The sequence below is a fragment of the Pipistrellus kuhlii genome, unplaced genomic scaffold, assembly GCF_014108245.1.
Source record: "Pipistrellus kuhlii isolate mPipKuh1 unplaced genomic scaffold, mPipKuh1.p scaffold_m20_p_22, whole genome shotgun sequence".
In the NCBI taxonomy this organism is placed as follows: Eukaryota; Metazoa; Chordata; class Mammalia; order Chiroptera; family Vespertilionidae; genus Pipistrellus; species Pipistrellus kuhlii.
The window spans coordinates 4,899,442-4,919,213 of NW_023425521.1; the positions used below are offsets into that span (position 1 = coordinate 4,899,442).

Genomic DNA, 19,772 nt, shown 5'->3' on the forward strand with positions numbered 1-19,772 from the left:
TATGGGGAGCCCATAGGAAGCTGAGTGCAATGGGAGAGATTAGAAATAAGTAACCCCCTCATTTTAGAAAGCTTATAAAAAACACACTCATATTCCTGATACCACAGGTGTGAAATCATAAAGCCCTCTTCCATGTGCTGGTTTATAAGGAAGAGATGCCCTTTACTTGAGGAACTCATCTTGGTCCCCAGAAAACCCAATTATGTGGCAGAGTCAGGTGCTTTATTCCAACATTACAGTTATCAACAAGACGAGATTGATCTCTGAGGAGTGATTAGAATAACCCAGACGGATGGAGCTGATCAGAGCTGACTTCCTGTAAGAAGTGAGCGTTGAGGCTGGCCTGCGTGGCCTGGTGGTTTAGCATCATCCTACAAACCAGAAGGTCATGATTTGATTCCCGGTCAGGGCCCATACCCCCGTTGTGGGCTTGATCCCCAGTGTGGGGCATACAGGAGGCAGCCAATTGATGATTCTCTCTCATCACTGATGTTTCTGTCTCTCCCTCTTCCTTCCTCTCTGAAATCAATAAAAATACATTATTTTTAAAAAAATAGAAGTGAATGTGGCATAAATGAAGGACAGTAAGATGAAATTTTGAATATTTAGTTGAAAAGAGCATTATGAGCCGAAGCCGGTTTGGCTCAGTGGTAGAGCATCGGTCTGCGGACTAAAAGGTCCCAGGTTCGATTCCGGTCAAGGGCATGTACCTTGGTTGCGGGCACATCCTCGGTAGGGGGTGTGCAAGAGGCAGCTGATCAATGTTTCTCTCTCATCGTCGTTTCTAGCTCTCTATCTCTCCCTTTCTCTCTGTTAAAAATCAATAAAATATATTAAAAAAAGAAAAGAGCATTATGAAAGACGGCACATGGAGCAGGATTTTAAATAGGGCAAATGTGTAGTCAAGTAGGTGAGAGGTTAGGCACAGGCATGGGTTCCAGAAGGGAGTTGGTGCTTTGAATAGACAGGTATGGTAAGTCCTCCCAAAATGTTCATTTTATCTCGGTGATACTTACCCAGCCTACTTGGTGTTCAAGTTCCTTCTTCTTTGCGTCCTGCTCAGGGCAATAGGGCCTTCCTCTCAGTCCTTCTAGGAACTCAAGTCTTTATTATTCAGAATCGTGGTTTTGGTCAGGCAGTGTGCCTTGCAATATTTTTATGTTCAGGGAGAAACAGTAGCTTATGCATGAGAAGTTAGGAATTCTGTTGCTATGGCAGTGGTTCAACTGTATTTCTTTCAATCCTTTTGTTATAACTGTATCTTCATTTAGTTCATCTCCCAGATAATGAAGCCTAAAGTCTAGACCCCAGCATAATTCTCTTCTTTGAGATGCTTTCACCCTCTTCAGTCTAAAAACAGGCTAGACTTTTCATTTTTATGCACAGCTTATAAAATGTTATTGTATGGCTTTGATCATATGTGTAAATCTATCTCATCTTTGGGGGGGGGTTATTTTTTTCTGAAGATCTGCAATTGAAATGTTTTGTTGTGGATTTTTTTAATCTTATAAATGTTATATTTATATACATGTTTTATGGATTTGAAAACTTTTGAAAATTTCTTTTAAAAAAATATATATTTTATTGATTTTTTACAGAGAGGAAGTGAGAGGGATAGAGAGTTAGAAGCATCGACAAGAGAGAAACATGAACCAGCTGCCTCCTGCATAATCCCCACTGGGGATGTGCCTGCAACCAAAGTACATGGCTAGACTGGAGTCGAACCTGGGACCCTTCAGTCCACAGGCCAACGCTCTATCCACTGAGCCAAACCAGTCAGGGCTTAAAAATTTATTATGAATCTCTATATAAAATATTTTGTTTTACTTTATCCTTTGTAGTAAAGGTATTCATAATCTAGGGTCTTTGCATCAAATGTCCTGCCCTCAGCATAGTTCTGTCCTATTGTATCTAAAGGTCATTCCCAAGCCTGCATAATATTTTTTGTGCAAATCTGTATACTCACTATAAATTATGTGTACCTCCTCTGTAGGTAGTTATTTCATATCAGGCACTTAAGTCATAGTCTTTTTTTTTTTTTTTCTTGTGGATTACCAACCATTCATAAAGTAAACATTAGTGTTTATAAGATCATAATCTGTTACAGTGGAAGTGATTTTTAGATACATCAGGGCTTTTTTTGTCTTGTATATTTATTCCTGGAAGCACTTGTTAAAAATTCCTATGCTCCTCCTCTGGAAATATTGAATTAACTGTGTGAATGGGTTTTGTGCTTTTTAAAGCTGGATTTCCTTATGGGTTTTTATTTTATAGCTTATCATTTATTAATATCTCTTCCTTTCTTCCCCAATGTCTTTTCCTTTGATCCTAATACTTTGCACAGTACTTACTAGTAGCACATAATGGGTGGTCAGTAAATTTATTAAACGTTAGGTCTGGCCCCTATTTCGTACCCATGAAAAACAAAATATGTAACATGTTAAAATCCCCAGATGAGAAAATTATTTAAGAGGAACTATGGTACTCTCCCAGTACTTGGGCTCTGGATTTCTGCATTTATGAAATAAGATTAAGGGAAAAGAAGAATGGAAAAATTTTGCCCTATCTTTTTAGGTACCATTGAGTAATTGAATTCTAACTCAGGTTAACTTATTTTCTTCATAGCTTGGCCCCATTATAGTAAAAAGAGGAACTCATGTGCTGAATGTTCAGATGTGATGAAATGACTTTTTAATATCTGTATGTCTGAGTCTTCCTCCCTGTCCTTTAACTTTTTTTTTTTTATAACTCTTTTCAGTGATTAATTCTGTGGTTCCTTTTACCAATGATCACCCTATATTTGGGGGGAAATGATACCCTTATTAAAAAGCTTTACAGAATTAATTAAAAGAAAAATCTGCATAGTTAGATTCCGCTTACTTTCAGCAACTGGTAGCTTCAGGCAGAGTTCTTGTATCCTGGGAACTCAGAAAAGATAAACACAGAGAAAACTATAAATAATGCATTTGAGGATTAACTCAGGAAATCAATAATTATTTTCCCCTAGGTCACCCAATGTCTTAAAAACAGTTTAATTAATACAGCCCTTTGTTTATATTTTTTTTGCCTCAATGGTTAGCTTTTCTGATAAAAGCTCAAAGTAAATTATAGTCATCAGTGACTTTTTAATGGATAAAACACATTTGTAATTTCTAAGTATTTGTTTTTACTTTTTAAATATTTTTGCCTTTAAGCTATTTCCTAGAAAGCTGTAGCACAGTAATACATTTGGAGGAATTAATAAATAAAAAGGATGTACTAACGTGTCAAAATTTTGCCTTGGGTCTATTTTGTGTTTTTTCCTTTTCTTGTGCCATTCCATCATTAGTCCATGGATTACTTCAGGGTTCCTAATCAGTCAGTACCTTGGTTTTTTTTTATATGTATTGGAGGTTTTTCTTTCTTACTAATTGAAAATCTGAAGCAGACTGTCACTTGTTTTTTCTTTCTATGTGACCCATCCACTCTTGTTTTTTCACACATGTAAAAGTTCACACCCCATTTTATACAGTCTTTGATGTGGAGGCAGTAGGTGTAGAAAAGGGAATGTTCTTTTCTTTCTAGTACTTTCTGTTCCCTATTATCTAAGGGGATTTGAGTAAAATTTAGTTTACTGTATAGATAAAAATTATTTCCTATTCTCGTTTCCTTATCATTTAGGGCACATGTGTCAAACACAAGGCCCACCGGCCAAATCCGTCCTGCCAGGCCTTGCAATGTGACCCGCACCGCGTTGTCATCACTGCACTCCGCTGCGTTTCCATCACAATGACAGTTTATGACTGTTCAGTAAACCATTCAACCCGAGATTTAGGCTGGATTTTAGATTTTGGCCCCTTCTCTGATTGAGTTCGACACCCCTAATTTAGGGCCAAGAATATATAAATATATGATTTTTTTCAGCCTTGTCTCAGTGGAGTGTCTTTATTTACCCAGTCTTAAAGTGTGGCATTTATTTATTTATTTACTTACTTATTTTCCTTCCACTTGATGCTGGATCACTTGTGTTTATAAGATTATGTCTGATATACTCCGAGACCGGTTTGGCTCAATGGATAGAGCGTCGGCTTGGGGACTGAAGGGTCCCGGGTTCGATTCCGGTCAAGGGCATGTACCTTGGTTGTGGGCACATCCCCAGTAGGGGGTGTGCAAGAGGCAGCTGATCGATGACTCTCTCTCAACAATGTTTCTAACTCTCTATCTCTCTTCCTTCCTCTCTGTACAAAATCAATAAAAATATAAAATAAAATAAAAAAGATTATGTCTGATATACTTGCTTAAAAACCGGTTTGATTGGCACAGATGGCTGCCTTTTGAAAATCAATATACTCACACTGGCCGGATAGCCCAATTGGTTAGAGCATTGTCCTAGCGAACCAAGGTTTGATTCCCATTCAAGGCACATATAAGAATCAACCAATGAATGCATAAATATAATAAGTGGAATGACAAATCAATGTTTTTCTCTCTTTCCCTTCCTCTCTCTAAAATCAATAAATAAAAATAAATAAGAAATCTATATACTCACCTGAATTTTCACCATCAGGACAAAGCAGTAAATTTCTTTGTTTTCCTATTTCATTTAAAATAGTATTAACTTCAGAGAAAAGTGATGAATATCCTGTAAGCCATAATTCAGAAAGCCTTTCTGCAGACAAATTTCAAGAGTCTCTGGATAGTTCCACCAGATATAAAAATAAAGAACCGGGAATGGAAAGGTAAGAAGTAATAAATGTCAAATTGTGGTATCTAAGTAACACCTTTACTTAAATTGAACTCTTACTGTTAAATATTTTTCATAGTATTCAAATTACTATTGAGATTAGATTGTATATTACTTTATATTTTCAAAAATACTGTACCTACTTTCTCATTTGACCTTTACAACAACACTGTGATGGTAAAGGGACAAGTTCTGGACTATTACTCCTATTTGATAGTTCAAGAAAGAGTCTCAGAGCCATTAGAGTCACATATCTCACCACTCCAGGAAGGAAAAGGAATTCATATTTATGGAGTTTCTACTGAGTATATGTACATTTTTACTTGCCTTTTTGGGAATAGTGACAAGTTGTCAAAAATCTAATGACACTATCTTTTCCAAAACTCTTAAACTAGACTGAGGATATATTGTTGAGGCTGGGGTACTGGCACTGTGGCCTACAGAATTAAAAGATCTGGCCTCCAGCCAAAACCGGTTTGGTTCAATGGATAGAGTGTCGGCCTGCGGACTGAAGGGTCCCGGGTTCGATTCCGGTCAAGGGCATGTACCTTGGTTACGGGCACATCCCCATTAGTGGGTGTGCAGGAGGCAACTGATTGATGATTCTCGCTCATCGATGTTTCTAACTCTCTATCCCTCTCTCTTCCTCTCTGTAAAAAAATCAATAAAATATATATATTTTTTAAAAAAGATCTGGTCTTCAGTGCTCTTCCTCCAGGGACTACCCCTATGCCCTTCCCTCCCTGGCCAGGCACATTATTATTAGCTTCCTCACTCCAAGCTCCTTTCCACACAGAGAGGAAGGGAAAGAGGAAGAGAGATATAAACATCAGTGATGAGAGAGAATCATTGACCTGCTGCCTCCTGCATGCCCCACACTGGGAATCCAGTCTGCAACGCGGGCATGTGCCCTGACCCGAATCAAACCACCATCTTCAAAGGTTGATGCTCAGCCACTGAGCCATGCAAGGGCTCCTCCTTTACCTCTATAACCTTTTTCCTAAGCCCATTTTTTTCTAGTAATTACTTTTTTTACTTCCGTAATTTCCCCAATAAATGTTCTCTTACAAAAATAAAAGATCTGGCCTCCATAGGCACTAAACCTATGTTTAAAGGTAATGCCTTCATTGCCAAGCTTTAACTAGTTGAAGCATCCATTTAATATTCAGACCAAATATTTGTGCTCTTCCTCCCCCTCCCACAAGAGACTTAAACATTTCATTGAACTTACTCCTTCTGCTAGATTACTTGAGAGCAGCAGTTTAGATCTTGCTCATCTTTATTTTATTTATTTATTTTTAAAATATATTTTATTGATATTTTACAGAGAGGAAGGGAGAGAGATAGAGAGATAGAAACGTCGATGAGAGAGAAACATCGACCAGCTGCCTCTTGCACACCCCCTACCAGGGATGTGCCCGCAACCAAGGTACATGCCCTTGACCGGAATCGAACCCCGGACCTTTCAGTCCGCAGACCGACGCTCTACCACTGAGCCAAACCAGTTTCGGCAGATCTTGCTCATCTTTAATCCACAGAGCCTAGTTTTGATGTTTGACTCATAGTAAACAACTAATAATCATTTGAATTAATTAGCTAATCTCTGAGGTCTTTTAAATCTCTTAAGTATCTTAATCAGCAAAGTCCTAAAACCTGGAAGAGTAAAGGAATTATTTATTGTGTGGATATAGAATGACTCGATACTGAAAAGGCAGGAGATAAGGATGATTCTATGAAATTTGCTGAAATTGGTTATAGAAAGAATGAGTGTAGCGATGTCAAAATTAATCATTAGCTTTCTCTTTTCTCTACTTTTATGAGAGATGTAATTAACACATCCATGGGGACTCAAGTGGAATAATACTTTCTATTTTATAGAATTTGAGTAAGTGGTGGTAGATCATTTGCTGAAATTTGCTGACATGCTTTTCAACAGCTTAGGAGATATATACCTACTGCCTCAGAATAGACCCTAGGGGAAATGTTCTGTGTCAGCCCTGACATGTTGGCAGACATCATGAATCCAGACTTCTAGGCCATCACTTGAGTGTCTCTCCAACAACGAGCTGCTTTACTTATGCTTTGGCTGCCCAGGACGTGAGATAAGTCCTTTCGTGAACTGTGGTGATAACAAAATCTCCTTGCATCCTTGCTAGCTCTTCTACATCCCAGCTGTTAGATGACAGGTGGTATGTGCACTGCTACTCACAGAGTCTTCAGAATGGAAACCGCCCGTCTCAAAAGGAGCTCATTGAGAGGGCAGATGCAGAGGAGCAACAACTGGCCAAGTCTGAGACCCAGGATTTACTGGAGCCGTCTCATTTGCCAAGACAAGATCGAGGTAATATATTTCATCTTCTCTGTTGGACAAGACTTTTATTTTGCTCTGAATCTTACCTGAGGGTATTCTGGTTCATCATCTTTCCTATGTACTAGTATATCATGAAGGCATCTGTCATACTTAAACCCATTTTTAAAAAATAGCTTGAATGTTTATCCCTGTTTACTTGAAAATTACTGCAGTTGTTCATCTGTCTATATGGGTTTCATTCTTTTTGAAGATGAGAGAGTCTTGGTGTGCTCTAAATATTTTATTTCAACTGTTAGATAAGAGTTCTAGAGCCCTAGAACAAAGTTTTAGGCCTGACCTTGATTGAAAAATGAGTCAAGTCTCCAAAGTAAGCTCTTAAGTTATGAATTAATGAATATAAATGACTATATTTTTTATGCCTTATAAATCACTTTAAATGAACGGTGTGTATGTTACGGCTTGTGAATTAAAGTTTGAATTAGTAGAGAAAATTTTAAATTAATCCTCTAAAACACATTATCATAAAAGATGCCTTTTGGCTTTTGAATGTGTTATTTGACCATTTTAATTAGGGTCATTTTGGGAATCTCATACATTTTACTTAGTTATGCTTACTTCTGATTGAGTGGCATTTTCTGAAATGTTTCAGGGATGATCTCCTTTTTTAATTTGGTGAGGATATCTGATGACCTATTATGTTAAAAAGGTAATTATATCATCGTAGATGATGAAACAAAAATTGAATATTTCTCATATTTCAATATATTTCCTTCCTTACTAAAGTTGGAGAATTGCCAAGCAGTTGGAGAATATGGGTAATAAAAGTTATTTAAATTATATAAAATAAACGACCAAAATTATAGAAACGACCAAAATTATATTGCATTTCATGGATTCTAAGGTGCAATTTTTTTTCATGTTTGGACTCTGAAATAGGATAGCATCTTAAGTTCAATGGCATATGTTTTGTTTTTAATTGCAGTAAAAATAAATAACAAAAGTTTACAATCTTAACTATTTTAAGTGTATACTAGTGTTAAGTATATTCTTTTCTTTTTTTTAATATATTTTATTGATTTTGTATAGAGAGGAAGGGAGAGAGATAGAGAGTTAGAAACATCGATGAAAGAGAGTCATCGATCAGCTGCCTCTTGCACACCCCCTACTGGGGATATGCCCGCAACCAAGGTACATGCCCTTGACTGGAATCGAACCCGGGACCCTTCAGTCCACAAGCCTACGCTCTATCCATTGAGCCAAACCGGTCCCGGCATTAAGTATATTCTTATTGTTGTGCAGTTATTCTCTAGAACTTGTTCATCTTGCAAAACTGAAGCTGTACCCGCTAAACAGCAACTTTCCACTTTCCCCATACCTCATCCCCTGGCAACTACCATTCCACTTTGTGTCTAAAAGTTTGGCAAGTTGAATATCTCATATGAGTGGAATAGTATAGCATTTGTCTTTTTGTGATTGACTTAAACCATTGTATGTAGATAACACATTTGCTTTATCCATTCATCCATTGATAGACACTTGGATTGCTTCCACTCTTGGCTATTGTAAATAATTCTGCAATGAACATAGGTGTGTGCATTTCTCTATTTCATAGTAACTGAATGTAATGGGTGAAGAGTATGCCATTGAAATAGATGTGCCAATCTATTATTGGACATTTAGGTTATTTCTAGAACTTTACTGTTATAAACAATATTGCAGTGAACATTCCTATGGCTAAACTTGTGCATGCATCTTTTACTTTCTTAGGATACATTTCTAAAACTTGAATTACTGACTGAAAGTGTAAACGCACGTGACTTTTGGAATATAATGCCAAATTGTCCTTTAGAAAAGTTAAGACACCTTGCACCTCCACCTATAATATATTAGCACACTCATTTTTCTCTTGACTTGGTCCATCTTTTCAATTCTTAGCAGAGATTAGATGTTGTAATTCAAGGTTCATTTTCATGTAGATTAAATTTCATCCTTATTCCTTTTAGAGGAAAGTCCTTACGTACAGTCTGGAATCAGCCTCTTCTCCGATGACCCAGAGTCTGATCCCCCTGAAGACAGAGCCCCAGAGTCAGCTCATGTTTGCAGCATGCCAACTTCAACCTCTGCCTTGAAATTACCCCAATTTCAAGTTGAATCTGCTGAGAGTCCAGCTGCTACTCATACTACTAATGCTGCTGGGTATGATGTGAAGGAAGAAAGTGCCAGCAGGGAGAAGCCAGAGGTGACACCTTCAGCAAAAACAGGCAAAGGAATATCTGTGGTGGCATCAGGCTTGACCCCAAAAGAACTTGTAAGTGTATCCATATGTATCTCCCTAAAGACTGAGCCTTCATTTATATACCATAATAGTTTTAACTAGTAGTAGTAATAAATAACTTATAGGAAGAAATCTAAGAAATAGGCATAATTCTAATGAAATTTAATTTTTATTACTAATTTCTGAAATTTTGGACCTAGATAACACTATAGCATTAATTATTTTGTATAAATTTACTTAAGAAAATACTTATTAGCCCTGAATGGGTAGCTCAGTTGGTTAGAGCATCCTCCTGATGCACCAAGGTTGCACGTTCAATCCCTTGTCAGGGCACATACAAGAAGCAACCAATGAATGCATAAATAAGTGGAACAAATTGATATTTCTCTCTGTGTCTGTCTCTCAAATCATTTTTTTTAAAGAAAGTAATTATTAAATATTAGCAGAGAGATTATATTTTTGGGTATGACATAGAGCTTTTTAAATTTCGTGTATGTGTGTGTGTGTGTGTGTGTGTATGTGTGTGTATAATAAAAGCATAATATGCTAACTTGACCTGACATCCTTCCGGATGACCTTCCGGATGAAGCCAGGAATGCAAGGGAAGCCAGGTGTTGGGTGCCTGCTGGCGGCTGGAGGGAAGTCCGGGTCCCGGGTGCTAGAGGGAAGCTGGTGCTGGCAGCCAGAGGAAGGAAGGCCTACTCTTGCACGAATTTCATGCATCGGGCCTCTAGTGTGTGTGTGTGTGTGTGTGTGTGTATTCCTAAGCAACCGAACAACTGGTCGCTATGATGCGCACTGATCACCAGGAGGCAGATGCTCAATGCAGGAGCTTCCTCCTGGTGGTCAGTGCACTTCCACAGCCGGAGTGCTGCTGACCCATCCCAGTGGCAGCCACTCCCTCCCTCAGTAGCCCTGCGGGTCCAACCTCCTGGGAAAGGGCCAGGCACCGACTGATGGACGCTGTCAGCATGATGCCAACAGCACTGCTGGCCTCCCAGACGTCAGCGTCAGGCACCATAGCCGCCTCCCCTCCCTAGACACTTGGCAAGGAAGAAACAATATAAAAGCGGGCACCAGGTGGCTCCTGACAATGAGTCGAAAACAAACGTCAGTGGTATGGATCCGGATCCCAGGCCAACAAGGGCGTCCCACCACCTGCCCTGAGGGCCAGTCCTGTTCCTGGTGCCTCCCACCCCCAGGGACTGTGCCAGGCACAGGGCTCACAGCTTGCCTCTCCTGATCAGGACTGGCGTGAGCCCACAACAGGTGCAGCAGGGCCGGGATGAGCGGGAGCAGCACATGGCCTTGGACTGCAGGTTTCAGCCCAATTCTATCATGCCACACCAAGGGATCCCACTCATGCACAAATTCATGCACCGGGCCTCTAGTTTTTATTATAAAAATCAAGTAGCTCTATTATAAAAAGAGTAGCTTTACTCCCCAGAAGGCATCTTTTTTCCACTTTTGTTCACATATGAGAGACGCACTAGCATGATTAGCTAAATTCAAACTGGTTCCAAGCTCACTGCCAGATAACGGCGTTTCTCCAGTGTTTATTTGTCTTTATCCTGGTTGGTAATACAGTTCTTCAGTAGCCTGTCCTATCATTTCTGCTCTGCAAGAGCCTCTCTTCCCTATTAGGATTTTGACATCTCCTTGGGTCCCTAATGCTGGAAATAGGAATTGTTTCTCACTAAGGACAATACCCATTAAAATGCTAAGATCACTGAAACATCGTTTCCGAGTGTAGCTTTCAGACATCATAGTAAAGTAATCACCATTGGTATCACTTCATAATAAAATAATTGAGTGGATACATCTTAAAGAACTATGATAAGATAGCACACCAGAGTATTAAATGGACTCAATGGGGGTATAATTTATTATACACAGAGATGACTCAGTCATTCTTAAGTATCTTAATATATCCTTCCTAGGATAAGAACCATTTCTCATTCTAAGTTCTCTATGCGTAGCAGCTGAGCATAACATTCTTGGTAGCCTACTACTAAAAGGGCAAAGTAAGCTATGTCTGCCCTAGAAGATACAATGAATACATTCTCATCAATAATGCTGGAATTCTAATTTCACAATCAGGTGCCCAGACCTGCTATATGCTCTGAAAATTCATACCTGTGTTCGGTTTATGTTGCTCTTGATCGTTTGCCTACATACCTAGAATTTCCGTTTATTCATTGAAAATTAGCATTTCTTATTTTGAAATTCGGCTTTTCAGAGAAGGCTAAAATAATGTAATCCTTCTTGCCATGGGCAATTCTGAGCTGCACATTAGACTGTAAGTGGCTTCGGTACATATTGTCTTTAAACAAGCAAAGAGGAAAACTTTTCAGCTCTATTCAGACTTGAATTGTGGTAAATTTATTATGAAAGCTGCTGACTGTGTTACACATGATTAATTCTGAAACCCATATTAAAATGATCTTTTCAGCGGTTGCTCTTCTGACTGAACACTGTTCAAGGCCGTGATTTCAGCATTTAATCAGTTCAGAATTACTAATGATCCTGGCAGAGGGCAGTGACAAAAGCGGGGAGGATGTCATTAGCTTCTCTAGTCTGCCTTTTTAGTGCCCTGTGGCAGTGTGGAATGAGCAGCATGAAAGAAGGATGGCCTGATCTCCATTGCAATATTGTGCAGCATGTAAACATTGGCATGGGTGGTGATGGCTAATAAACGATGGCCTTTGGTAAACTGAGTTATTTACCAAATGGTTGCTACTAATTATGTCAGTTGTGTCCATAATGGATCTGGTTAATTTCTTTTACTACCTATTGATTTTTATTTGGTTGATAGATAATAGCTAGAAGGCTCTAGATTTCTTTTGGGAATAATATGAGTCTCTTCAGTCTTTTCCCAGAAGAGGAATTGATAGTTTTTGTACTCTTGACTTGAATGTTTTTGAGCTATCAGAGGTTTGCATCTTGTTTTAATCCTCACCTGAGGACATACTTAAAGAGAGAAGAAGGGAGAGAAAAACATTGATTGGTTGCCTCGTGTGTGTGCCCCAGCCGGAAATCAAACCCACAGCCCGGGTCTGTGCCCTGACTGGGAATCGCATCAGCAACTTTCCAGTATACAGGATGATGCTCAGCTAACTAAGCCACTCAGCCAGGCACATCTTGTTTTTAAGCCACATATCTGTAACATAACTTTCTGTGTAGGCTAACTACCTCTCAGCCTATGTGTAGTGTAGGCTGATAAATCTGTATTATAGTAGAGCAGCACTCTGAAAAGAAACTAGATGTCTTAGGGAATTCAATGATATCTGCTATTAAAGGGGAAATTAATATTATTTTGAGTCCTTGGTTATAGTTCATGTCTCCTAGCATGAATTATTGTACTTTAGAATTTCTTCCTCTGGTTTGTACATAACTTGTATTAAATTGCTATTTATTTTGAGACTTCAGACATGTTAGAATAAAAGAATGTACCTTTTCTGTGAGGAAAAAAATGGAGATTCAAAGCTAGGATAACTAATGCTCTAAGCTGTGCACTAGAGGTCATTTATAACAATATTTTATTTGATTTCAGATGCGTGTGCACAAGTTTGCCAGAAAACACCACATCACTGTAACTGATGTAATTACTGAAGAGACTACTCATGTCATTATGAAAACAGGTATACCAGAACCTTTATGGAACGCATTGCAGCTGTTACATGGAACTACATGAAGAAATGGGAGTATTCGCATGGCACGGGTGAAAGTCTTCCAGTAGTTGATCAATTATGTTTTACGAAAGAAAAATAATAGTTTTTCTACCTTCTGAGCCCTTTTGTTTTGGGTTTAAGATTTGGAGAGTGGTGACCCAGGACAATGAACCACTTTTTTTTAATATATATTTTATTAATTTTTTTAAAATATATTTTTTTATTAAATTATTATTTTTGTACATCTACCAATGCCCCGCCCCCCATATATACCCTCCCTCCCCAGAGTTTTGTGTCCATTGGTTGTACTTATTATTTTATTGATTTTTTGCAGAGAGGAAGGGAGAGAGAAAGAGCTAGAAATGTCGATGAGAGAGAATCACCGACCAGCTGCCTCTTGCACACACACCCCCCCTCGGGGATGTGTCCGCAACCAATGTACATGCCCTTGACCGGAATCAAACCTGGGACCTTTCAGTCCGCAGACCGACGCTCTACTGCTGAGCCAAACCGGTTTCGGCCACCTTTTTAAATCTTAATTCTGACTCCCGTGATAATGTAGACCTTCGAGTCTTTTAGTTGACTATAAGCTAAATCTGAATAAATATTTCAGGGCTGCTAAAAAGCTCATTTAAAATTTGACCTCATTAATACAAACCTAATGTCTGAAACAAGTAAAGTAAAAATCCCGATTCCACCCCCACTGTATTCTCTGCTGGAGTGACTTCCTGGAAAACACGTGCTCTGTTTTGAACACTACGACTTTTTAAGCTGGTCACTGACATGTTAGAGAGTGTTTATCCAGAAGTAGATGATGAGGATGGAGAAAAGGAATTGAGAACAATGTCATGTGAAGAACAGATGAATGAGAAGACTTAAGGAAACAAGACCACTGTGTTCAAATATTTGAAGTGTTGTTGTCTGGAAGAGGAGTTAGACATGCTCTTGGCTCTGGGAAGCAGAGGCCAGTGCATGCAGCAAACAGGAGGTGCAGCTCCTAAACCTTCCTCAAAACTGACTTAGGGAATAAAATGGTCCACTCTGTTCACATTGCTGCAGGCCCTTGAGTAGAGGGTCCAGAGTCCTTGGCAGGGGCTCATCGCCTTAGAACCTCTAAAATGTCAGCTTTGCCCTCTACACAGATCGTACCACAGGGTCAGAGGATAGTACTTACAGGAACCAGGTGCCAAAACAAGGTACCTCGAACCAAGTTCTGTCTTAGAGTTGAATGCCATTCAAGTTTAATAAATCTTAAGCTATAGGTTTGGATCAAGGCTGCTGGAAGGTGAAAAGAAAACTTTAAAATGTAAACTAAATCTAAAGTAATTAGATTCTAAACTCAAAGGCAATGTAACTTTTTTAAAAATATGTTTTTATTTATTTCAGAGAGAGGAAGGGAGAAAGTCTTAGCATAGCACGGGTGAAAGTCATTGAGGAGAGAGAATCACTGATCGGCTTCTTCCTGCTGGGGATCAAAGCCACAACCCAGGAATGTGCCCAGACCAGGAATTAAACTGGGACCTCCTGCCGAAACCGGTTTGGCTCAGTGGACTGAAAGGTCCCGGGTTCGATTCCGGTCAAGGGCATGTACCTTGGTTGTGGGCACATCCCCAGTAGGGGGTGTGCAAGAGGCAGCTGATCAATATAAATAAATAAATAAATAAATAAATAAATAAATAAATAAATAAATAAACTGTGACCTCCTGGTCAATGCTCAACCACTGAGCCACACTGTCCAGGTGGCAATACAACTTTTGAACTAAAAATAAGCTAAAATTTCTGTGTTTAAACCATATTATTAAGTCAACTTTCACAGCAGTTAAACAAAAAGCTATTAAACTGTAATGAAAGAAAAAAGATTTTAGTTATTTGTTTTGTTTTGTTTTTATATTTTTTTATTGTATGAAATTTTTATTTTTATTTATTTTATTGATTTTGTACAGAGAGGAAGGGAGAGAGATAGAGAGTTAGAAACATCGATGAGAGAGAGTCATCGATCAGCTGCCTCTTGCACACCCCCTACTGGGGATATGCCCACAACCAAGGTACATGCCCCTGACCGGAATCGAACCCAGGATCTTTCAGTCCCCAAGCCGACGCTCTTTCCATTGAGCCAAACCGATCTCGGCAGATTTTAGTTATTTGTGAAGAATTCTGTGAGGGAGAATGGCTGTTGCTACTACTAGCAGATAGAATGCTATGTTTAAGATTTAGTTAAATACATTTATTTCCCAGTTTGCTTAGTTCTTCAGAGGATTGTATTTTTTTATTGTTATTTTATTTGTATTGATTTCAGAGAGGAAGGGAGAAGGAGAGGGAAAGATAGAAACATCAGTGATGAGAATCATTGATTGGCTGCCTCCTGCATGCCTCTCACGGGATCGAGCCAGCAACCCTGGCATGTGCCCCTGACTGGAATCAAACCCAGGACCCTTCAGTCCGCAGGCTGACGCTCTATCCACTGAGCCAAACCGGCTAGGGCACAGAGGGTTTTTTGAAACACTAGTAAATAAACAGAAGTGATTCTTTAGGTACTTCTTTCTGAAATACTTATGAATAGAGGAAAAATGCTATGAAAATACTCTATTTTTCTGTCCTCAGGGAAATTAGGTTAGGATTCCCCAGGGGGTGAAAATTTTGTCACTTACATTGACACATCAGATAGAGGATTTCAACACTACTGTTTTCTTCTCCTTCCACATATTGCCATCCAGTAAAATAGGTCTTCCGCACCCACATGTATCAATACTACTGATGTATAATAGATAATTCCCTGAGCACAGTGATGGATGTCTGCAGCTAGTCCTGTCATTTAGAAGCTAGGTCAGGCATCTCCTTTGGTTTTAACTTCGTGTCAGCCTTTTCTAACTTCCAAAGATCCACACATGCTGGTTATATTTAGGGGTGCTTCCAGCCTCTGATTCTATCGCTGGGGTATTGAAATCATCAATCCATATTGATTGCAAGTAGCATATAGAACTGGAGCTCATTAGCTTGTTAGGGCGGCACTTCCTGACTTTGTTTTCAACTTCTACTGATCCTTTGGATATTTTTCATTCTGCAGATGCTGAATTTGTATGTGAACGGACCCTGAAATACTTTCTGGGAATTGCAGGAGGAAAATGGGTAGTTAGCTATTTCTGTAAGTATAGTGCATTTCTCCCCTCCTCCCTTTTACCCTTCAGAATTGCATTTGTATATCAAACATCTTATCACCTAAGGATTTTGCTGATGTTGTATCTGAATTACCAAAAGGTCTTTAATGATAACACTAAGCTAGTTTTATCTTTATCTTTATCTTTGTTCCAATAAGCTGGGGATGTTGGGAAAATGGATTTCTTTTTATAACTAATAGGACCTAATCTGCAACTGGAATGTTAGTATACGAATTAGGGATTTATCTAATAGTAGGCAGAAATTCATGTGCAGCAGGCGCTATTATAATGTTTGGGTTAAGCATCAACCATATCTCCAAAAAGAAATCTCTGCTACAAGGAGCTGTGGCTTCATTGAGATGGGACTTCTGCTCAATGTCATTCCTCCCAAGCTCTGATGTGAATTGCTTCACCATCCACTTCCACAAAAAGCCCATGTTCTGCCCTGACTGGTTTGGCTCAGTGGATAGAGCGTTGGCCTGCGGACTCAGGGGTCCCAGGTTCGATTCCAGTCAAGGGCATGTACTTTGGTTGCAGACACATCCCCAGTAGGGGGTGTGCAGGAGGCAGCTGATCGATGTTTCTAACTATTTATTCCTCTTCCTTCCTCTCCTGTTTCTAACTATCCCTCTCTCTTCCTCTCTGTAAATGATCAATAATATATATATGTGTGTGCATATATATATATATATATATATATATATTTATTTATATATATATATATATATATATATATATGGTTTTTTTTAAGTCCATGTTCTTCTGAATTGTGACCTGTCTTTTCTGTCATCTCTTTAGGGGTGACCCAGTCTATTAAAGAAAGCAAGATTCTAAATGAGGTAGGTACTTGATCAGAAAGACTTGATGCCATTGAGTCACATAATCACCAAAAATGTAGCTGCTTCCTTCCTTGTACCACTTTGATAATGGGGATTATCAAGAATCATGCAGAGCAAACCCAGAAATTCTGTGCCTCATTTGCTTGTTCTAAATTTCAGTAGAAACAATCCTTTCCTTTGAGGAAGGAAAAGGAACTCATAGAGCAGAAAAAAGATTCATAAGCAAAAGAAATAGGCCCACCTAAATCTATATGCATAGACCTTGATAGAGAACTGGTTGTTCACTGTTGAATTAAAGAAAAATCCTTCATATTCATATGCAAATGTGTTTGCTTAGAAATCAGAATCCTTCAGAGAGATGTTACTCTTTATGACACTGAGAATAGTTAGGTAAATAAGAAGAGTGTAGGAGGAGAAATATTTTAGAAGAGAACAATCTAAGACCTGCTGGTGACAACAGATCAGGGAAAATAAAACTAACAAAAATAGTTTTGAGATATTATATACCATTCAGTATATTCATAATCAAGTAATATTTTTGTTGGTTTTAACTATCATTCGGGGCATATATTATTGGGAGCCTACTCTGTGCCGGGCACCAGGAATACAGCAGTAAATAAGACTGACAGGTCCATTCTCTGGCCAGATTCTTGTTTTGTTGAAGGAAAATACATGATGATAAGGATCATTTAAGATAGCAATAAATACCATGAACAGCAGATTAATAGTTGACCAGGGACAGAGATTGACTACTTTAGGAGGCCAGGGATGGCTTCTGAAATGCTTGAGCTAAAACCTAAAACACAAGGAAGAATTGGCCTTAGAAAATGTAGGTAACATGAAGGCGGAGGAACAGGAAGCATAAAAGCCAATGAGGTAGGAATGTGCTTGTTTGTTAAAGAAAAATAGACTAGTGTAGCTGGAGGATAGCAATTGGTGAATAATATGTAGGGAGCATAGATCAGGCAAGGGGCAAGAGGTATAAATTTGGGGATTTAGAAGGCCTTGGGGGGGGTGTGTGTGTGTGTAAAAGATGGAGAGGAGCAAAGGGGAGAAAATGAGACATTTGTAATCTCTCAACAATAAAAAACAAAATGAGGGGTATATCCTAGGCATCCAGGAAGAGAGGTTAAGAAGGAACAGGGGTACAATCAAGCTTATAAAATTGAAGGCCATCTCCAAACAGATGACATTTGTCATTAGACTTTTCTCACTCAAGCGACTAGGAAGTATGAAGTGGTCTTTCCCCTAATATTAGCCTGTGGTTATACTACCATGACTTTATTTTACTTTGTAATAACCTTGGCAGTGGATATGATCTTCTTCTACAACCTGAGTTTCAGTCAGAATTGTTTCTTAAGTATTCTCCTAATTTATCCCCAAAGCTCTAACCTCCCTAATCCTATTACTCTCATCCTTGACCAATCAAAATAGTGATAAGTAAAACCTTTTTCTTCAGTATATTAAATGTATTTTTTATCATTTTGGTTTCATTAACTAAATCTCTCAATGGAAATCTGAAAAGCCCTTAGCTGGTAATACACAATTGATTTAAGAGATCAGGAATTCTCCCGTTACCTTTATAACCGCACAGAATTAGCAGTTTAATCTAAATGCTAAGTGAATGTTTTGAGAGGAGATAGATGTTGAAAATTAAAATACATTAAGTCCCAGTGAGGTGAAAAGCCAGTTGTTAATTTCTGCCCACAAAGCTTTGCTTCGGGGAATTGATTTCAGCAGCTAAGAGGCTGGTCGGTTCATCCAGTCTACCAAAAAGAATGATTTGAGGGGAGTGGTCAAAAGATTGCCGAGCAATACTCACTTCCTTAAATATGGCACATCCACTCCGCTTCCATTGAGGGCGGCTTCTCTTTCTCTGATCCCTGGTTTGCATTTGGTCTCGTTTAGCATGATTTTGAAGTGAGAGGAGATGTTATCAATGGGAGGAACCACCAAGGCCCAAAGCGAGCAAGAGAATCCCAGGAGAGAAAGGTAAAACCTCCTTCCCCCTGTTGGCAGAAGTCCCACCTCCCCTCTGCCTTCCAGCCCCCCTGGTTCATCTTTGAGGGGGTGTTACACACGGCTCAGTGCTTCCATCTAGGTTCTTTTTCCAGTTCTAGCCCAACAAGGTAAGTAAGTATTAGATCCATTTAATGAATGAGGCGGCTTAGAGGCTTAGAGAAGTAATTTGGTCCAATCTGGGGTTCAAATCTTAGCAGATAAATGGCAGAGCTGGGATTCGAAACAGATATGAATCTAAGCCTTTGCTCTTTCCACTTTACCATAGTGTCTTTCTCTAAAGTAGTGTGGTAAGTGCTGTAAAGGGGATGTCCGCAGTGCTGTCTGTGGATGCATAGAAGAGAAAATGACTGATAATCAATAGCTAATATTTATATAATGTTCACTATATGCCAGATCTAAATACTCAACGTGTTTTAACTGATTAACAATTTTATAGTAACCCTATTAGATATGTACAGTAATTATGCCTATTTTATAGATGAGAAAATTGAGGCTCAGAGAGGTGGAGTAAGTTGCTCAAGCTCACACAGCTAGTGGTGAATGCATAAGTAGAAGTTGAACACAGGCAGTGTAGCTCCAGAATATGAGCTCTTTTTTAAATTTATTGATTGATTTTAGAGAGAGAGAGAACATTGATTTGTTGTTTGACTCATTTATGCATTCATTTGTTGATTCTTATATATGCCCTGACCAGAGATTGAACCCGCAATCTTGGCGTACTGGGACCACACTCTAACCAACTGAGCTACCTGCCCAGACCCTGGAGTCTGAGCTCT

General features: G+C 39.0%; 1 protein-coding gene across 2 annotated transcripts in view; it reads left to right on the forward strand.

The window, feature by feature from the left end:
* Nucleotides 1-19,772, forward strand: part of BRCA1 (BRCA1 DNA repair associated) — a 51,360-nt gene that overhangs the window by 25,117 nt on the left and 6,471 nt on the right. For both annotated transcript variants that reach the window (XM_045586213.1, XM_036451197.1), the window contains exons 13-19: nucleotides 4,592-4,718; nucleotides 6,880-7,064; nucleotides 9,038-9,342; nucleotides 12,863-12,950; nucleotides 16,045-16,122; nucleotides 16,934-16,974; nucleotides 18,883-18,966. In XM_045586213.1, the coding sequence (XP_045442169.1) occupies nucleotides 4,592-4,718; nucleotides 6,880-7,064; nucleotides 9,038-9,342; nucleotides 12,863-12,950; nucleotides 16,045-16,122; nucleotides 16,934-16,974; nucleotides 18,883-18,966 (908 nt within the window). The remainder of the gene's footprint in view (nucleotides 1-4,591; nucleotides 4,719-6,879; nucleotides 7,065-9,037; nucleotides 9,343-12,862; nucleotides 12,951-16,044; nucleotides 16,123-16,933; nucleotides 16,975-18,882; nucleotides 18,967-19,772) is intronic.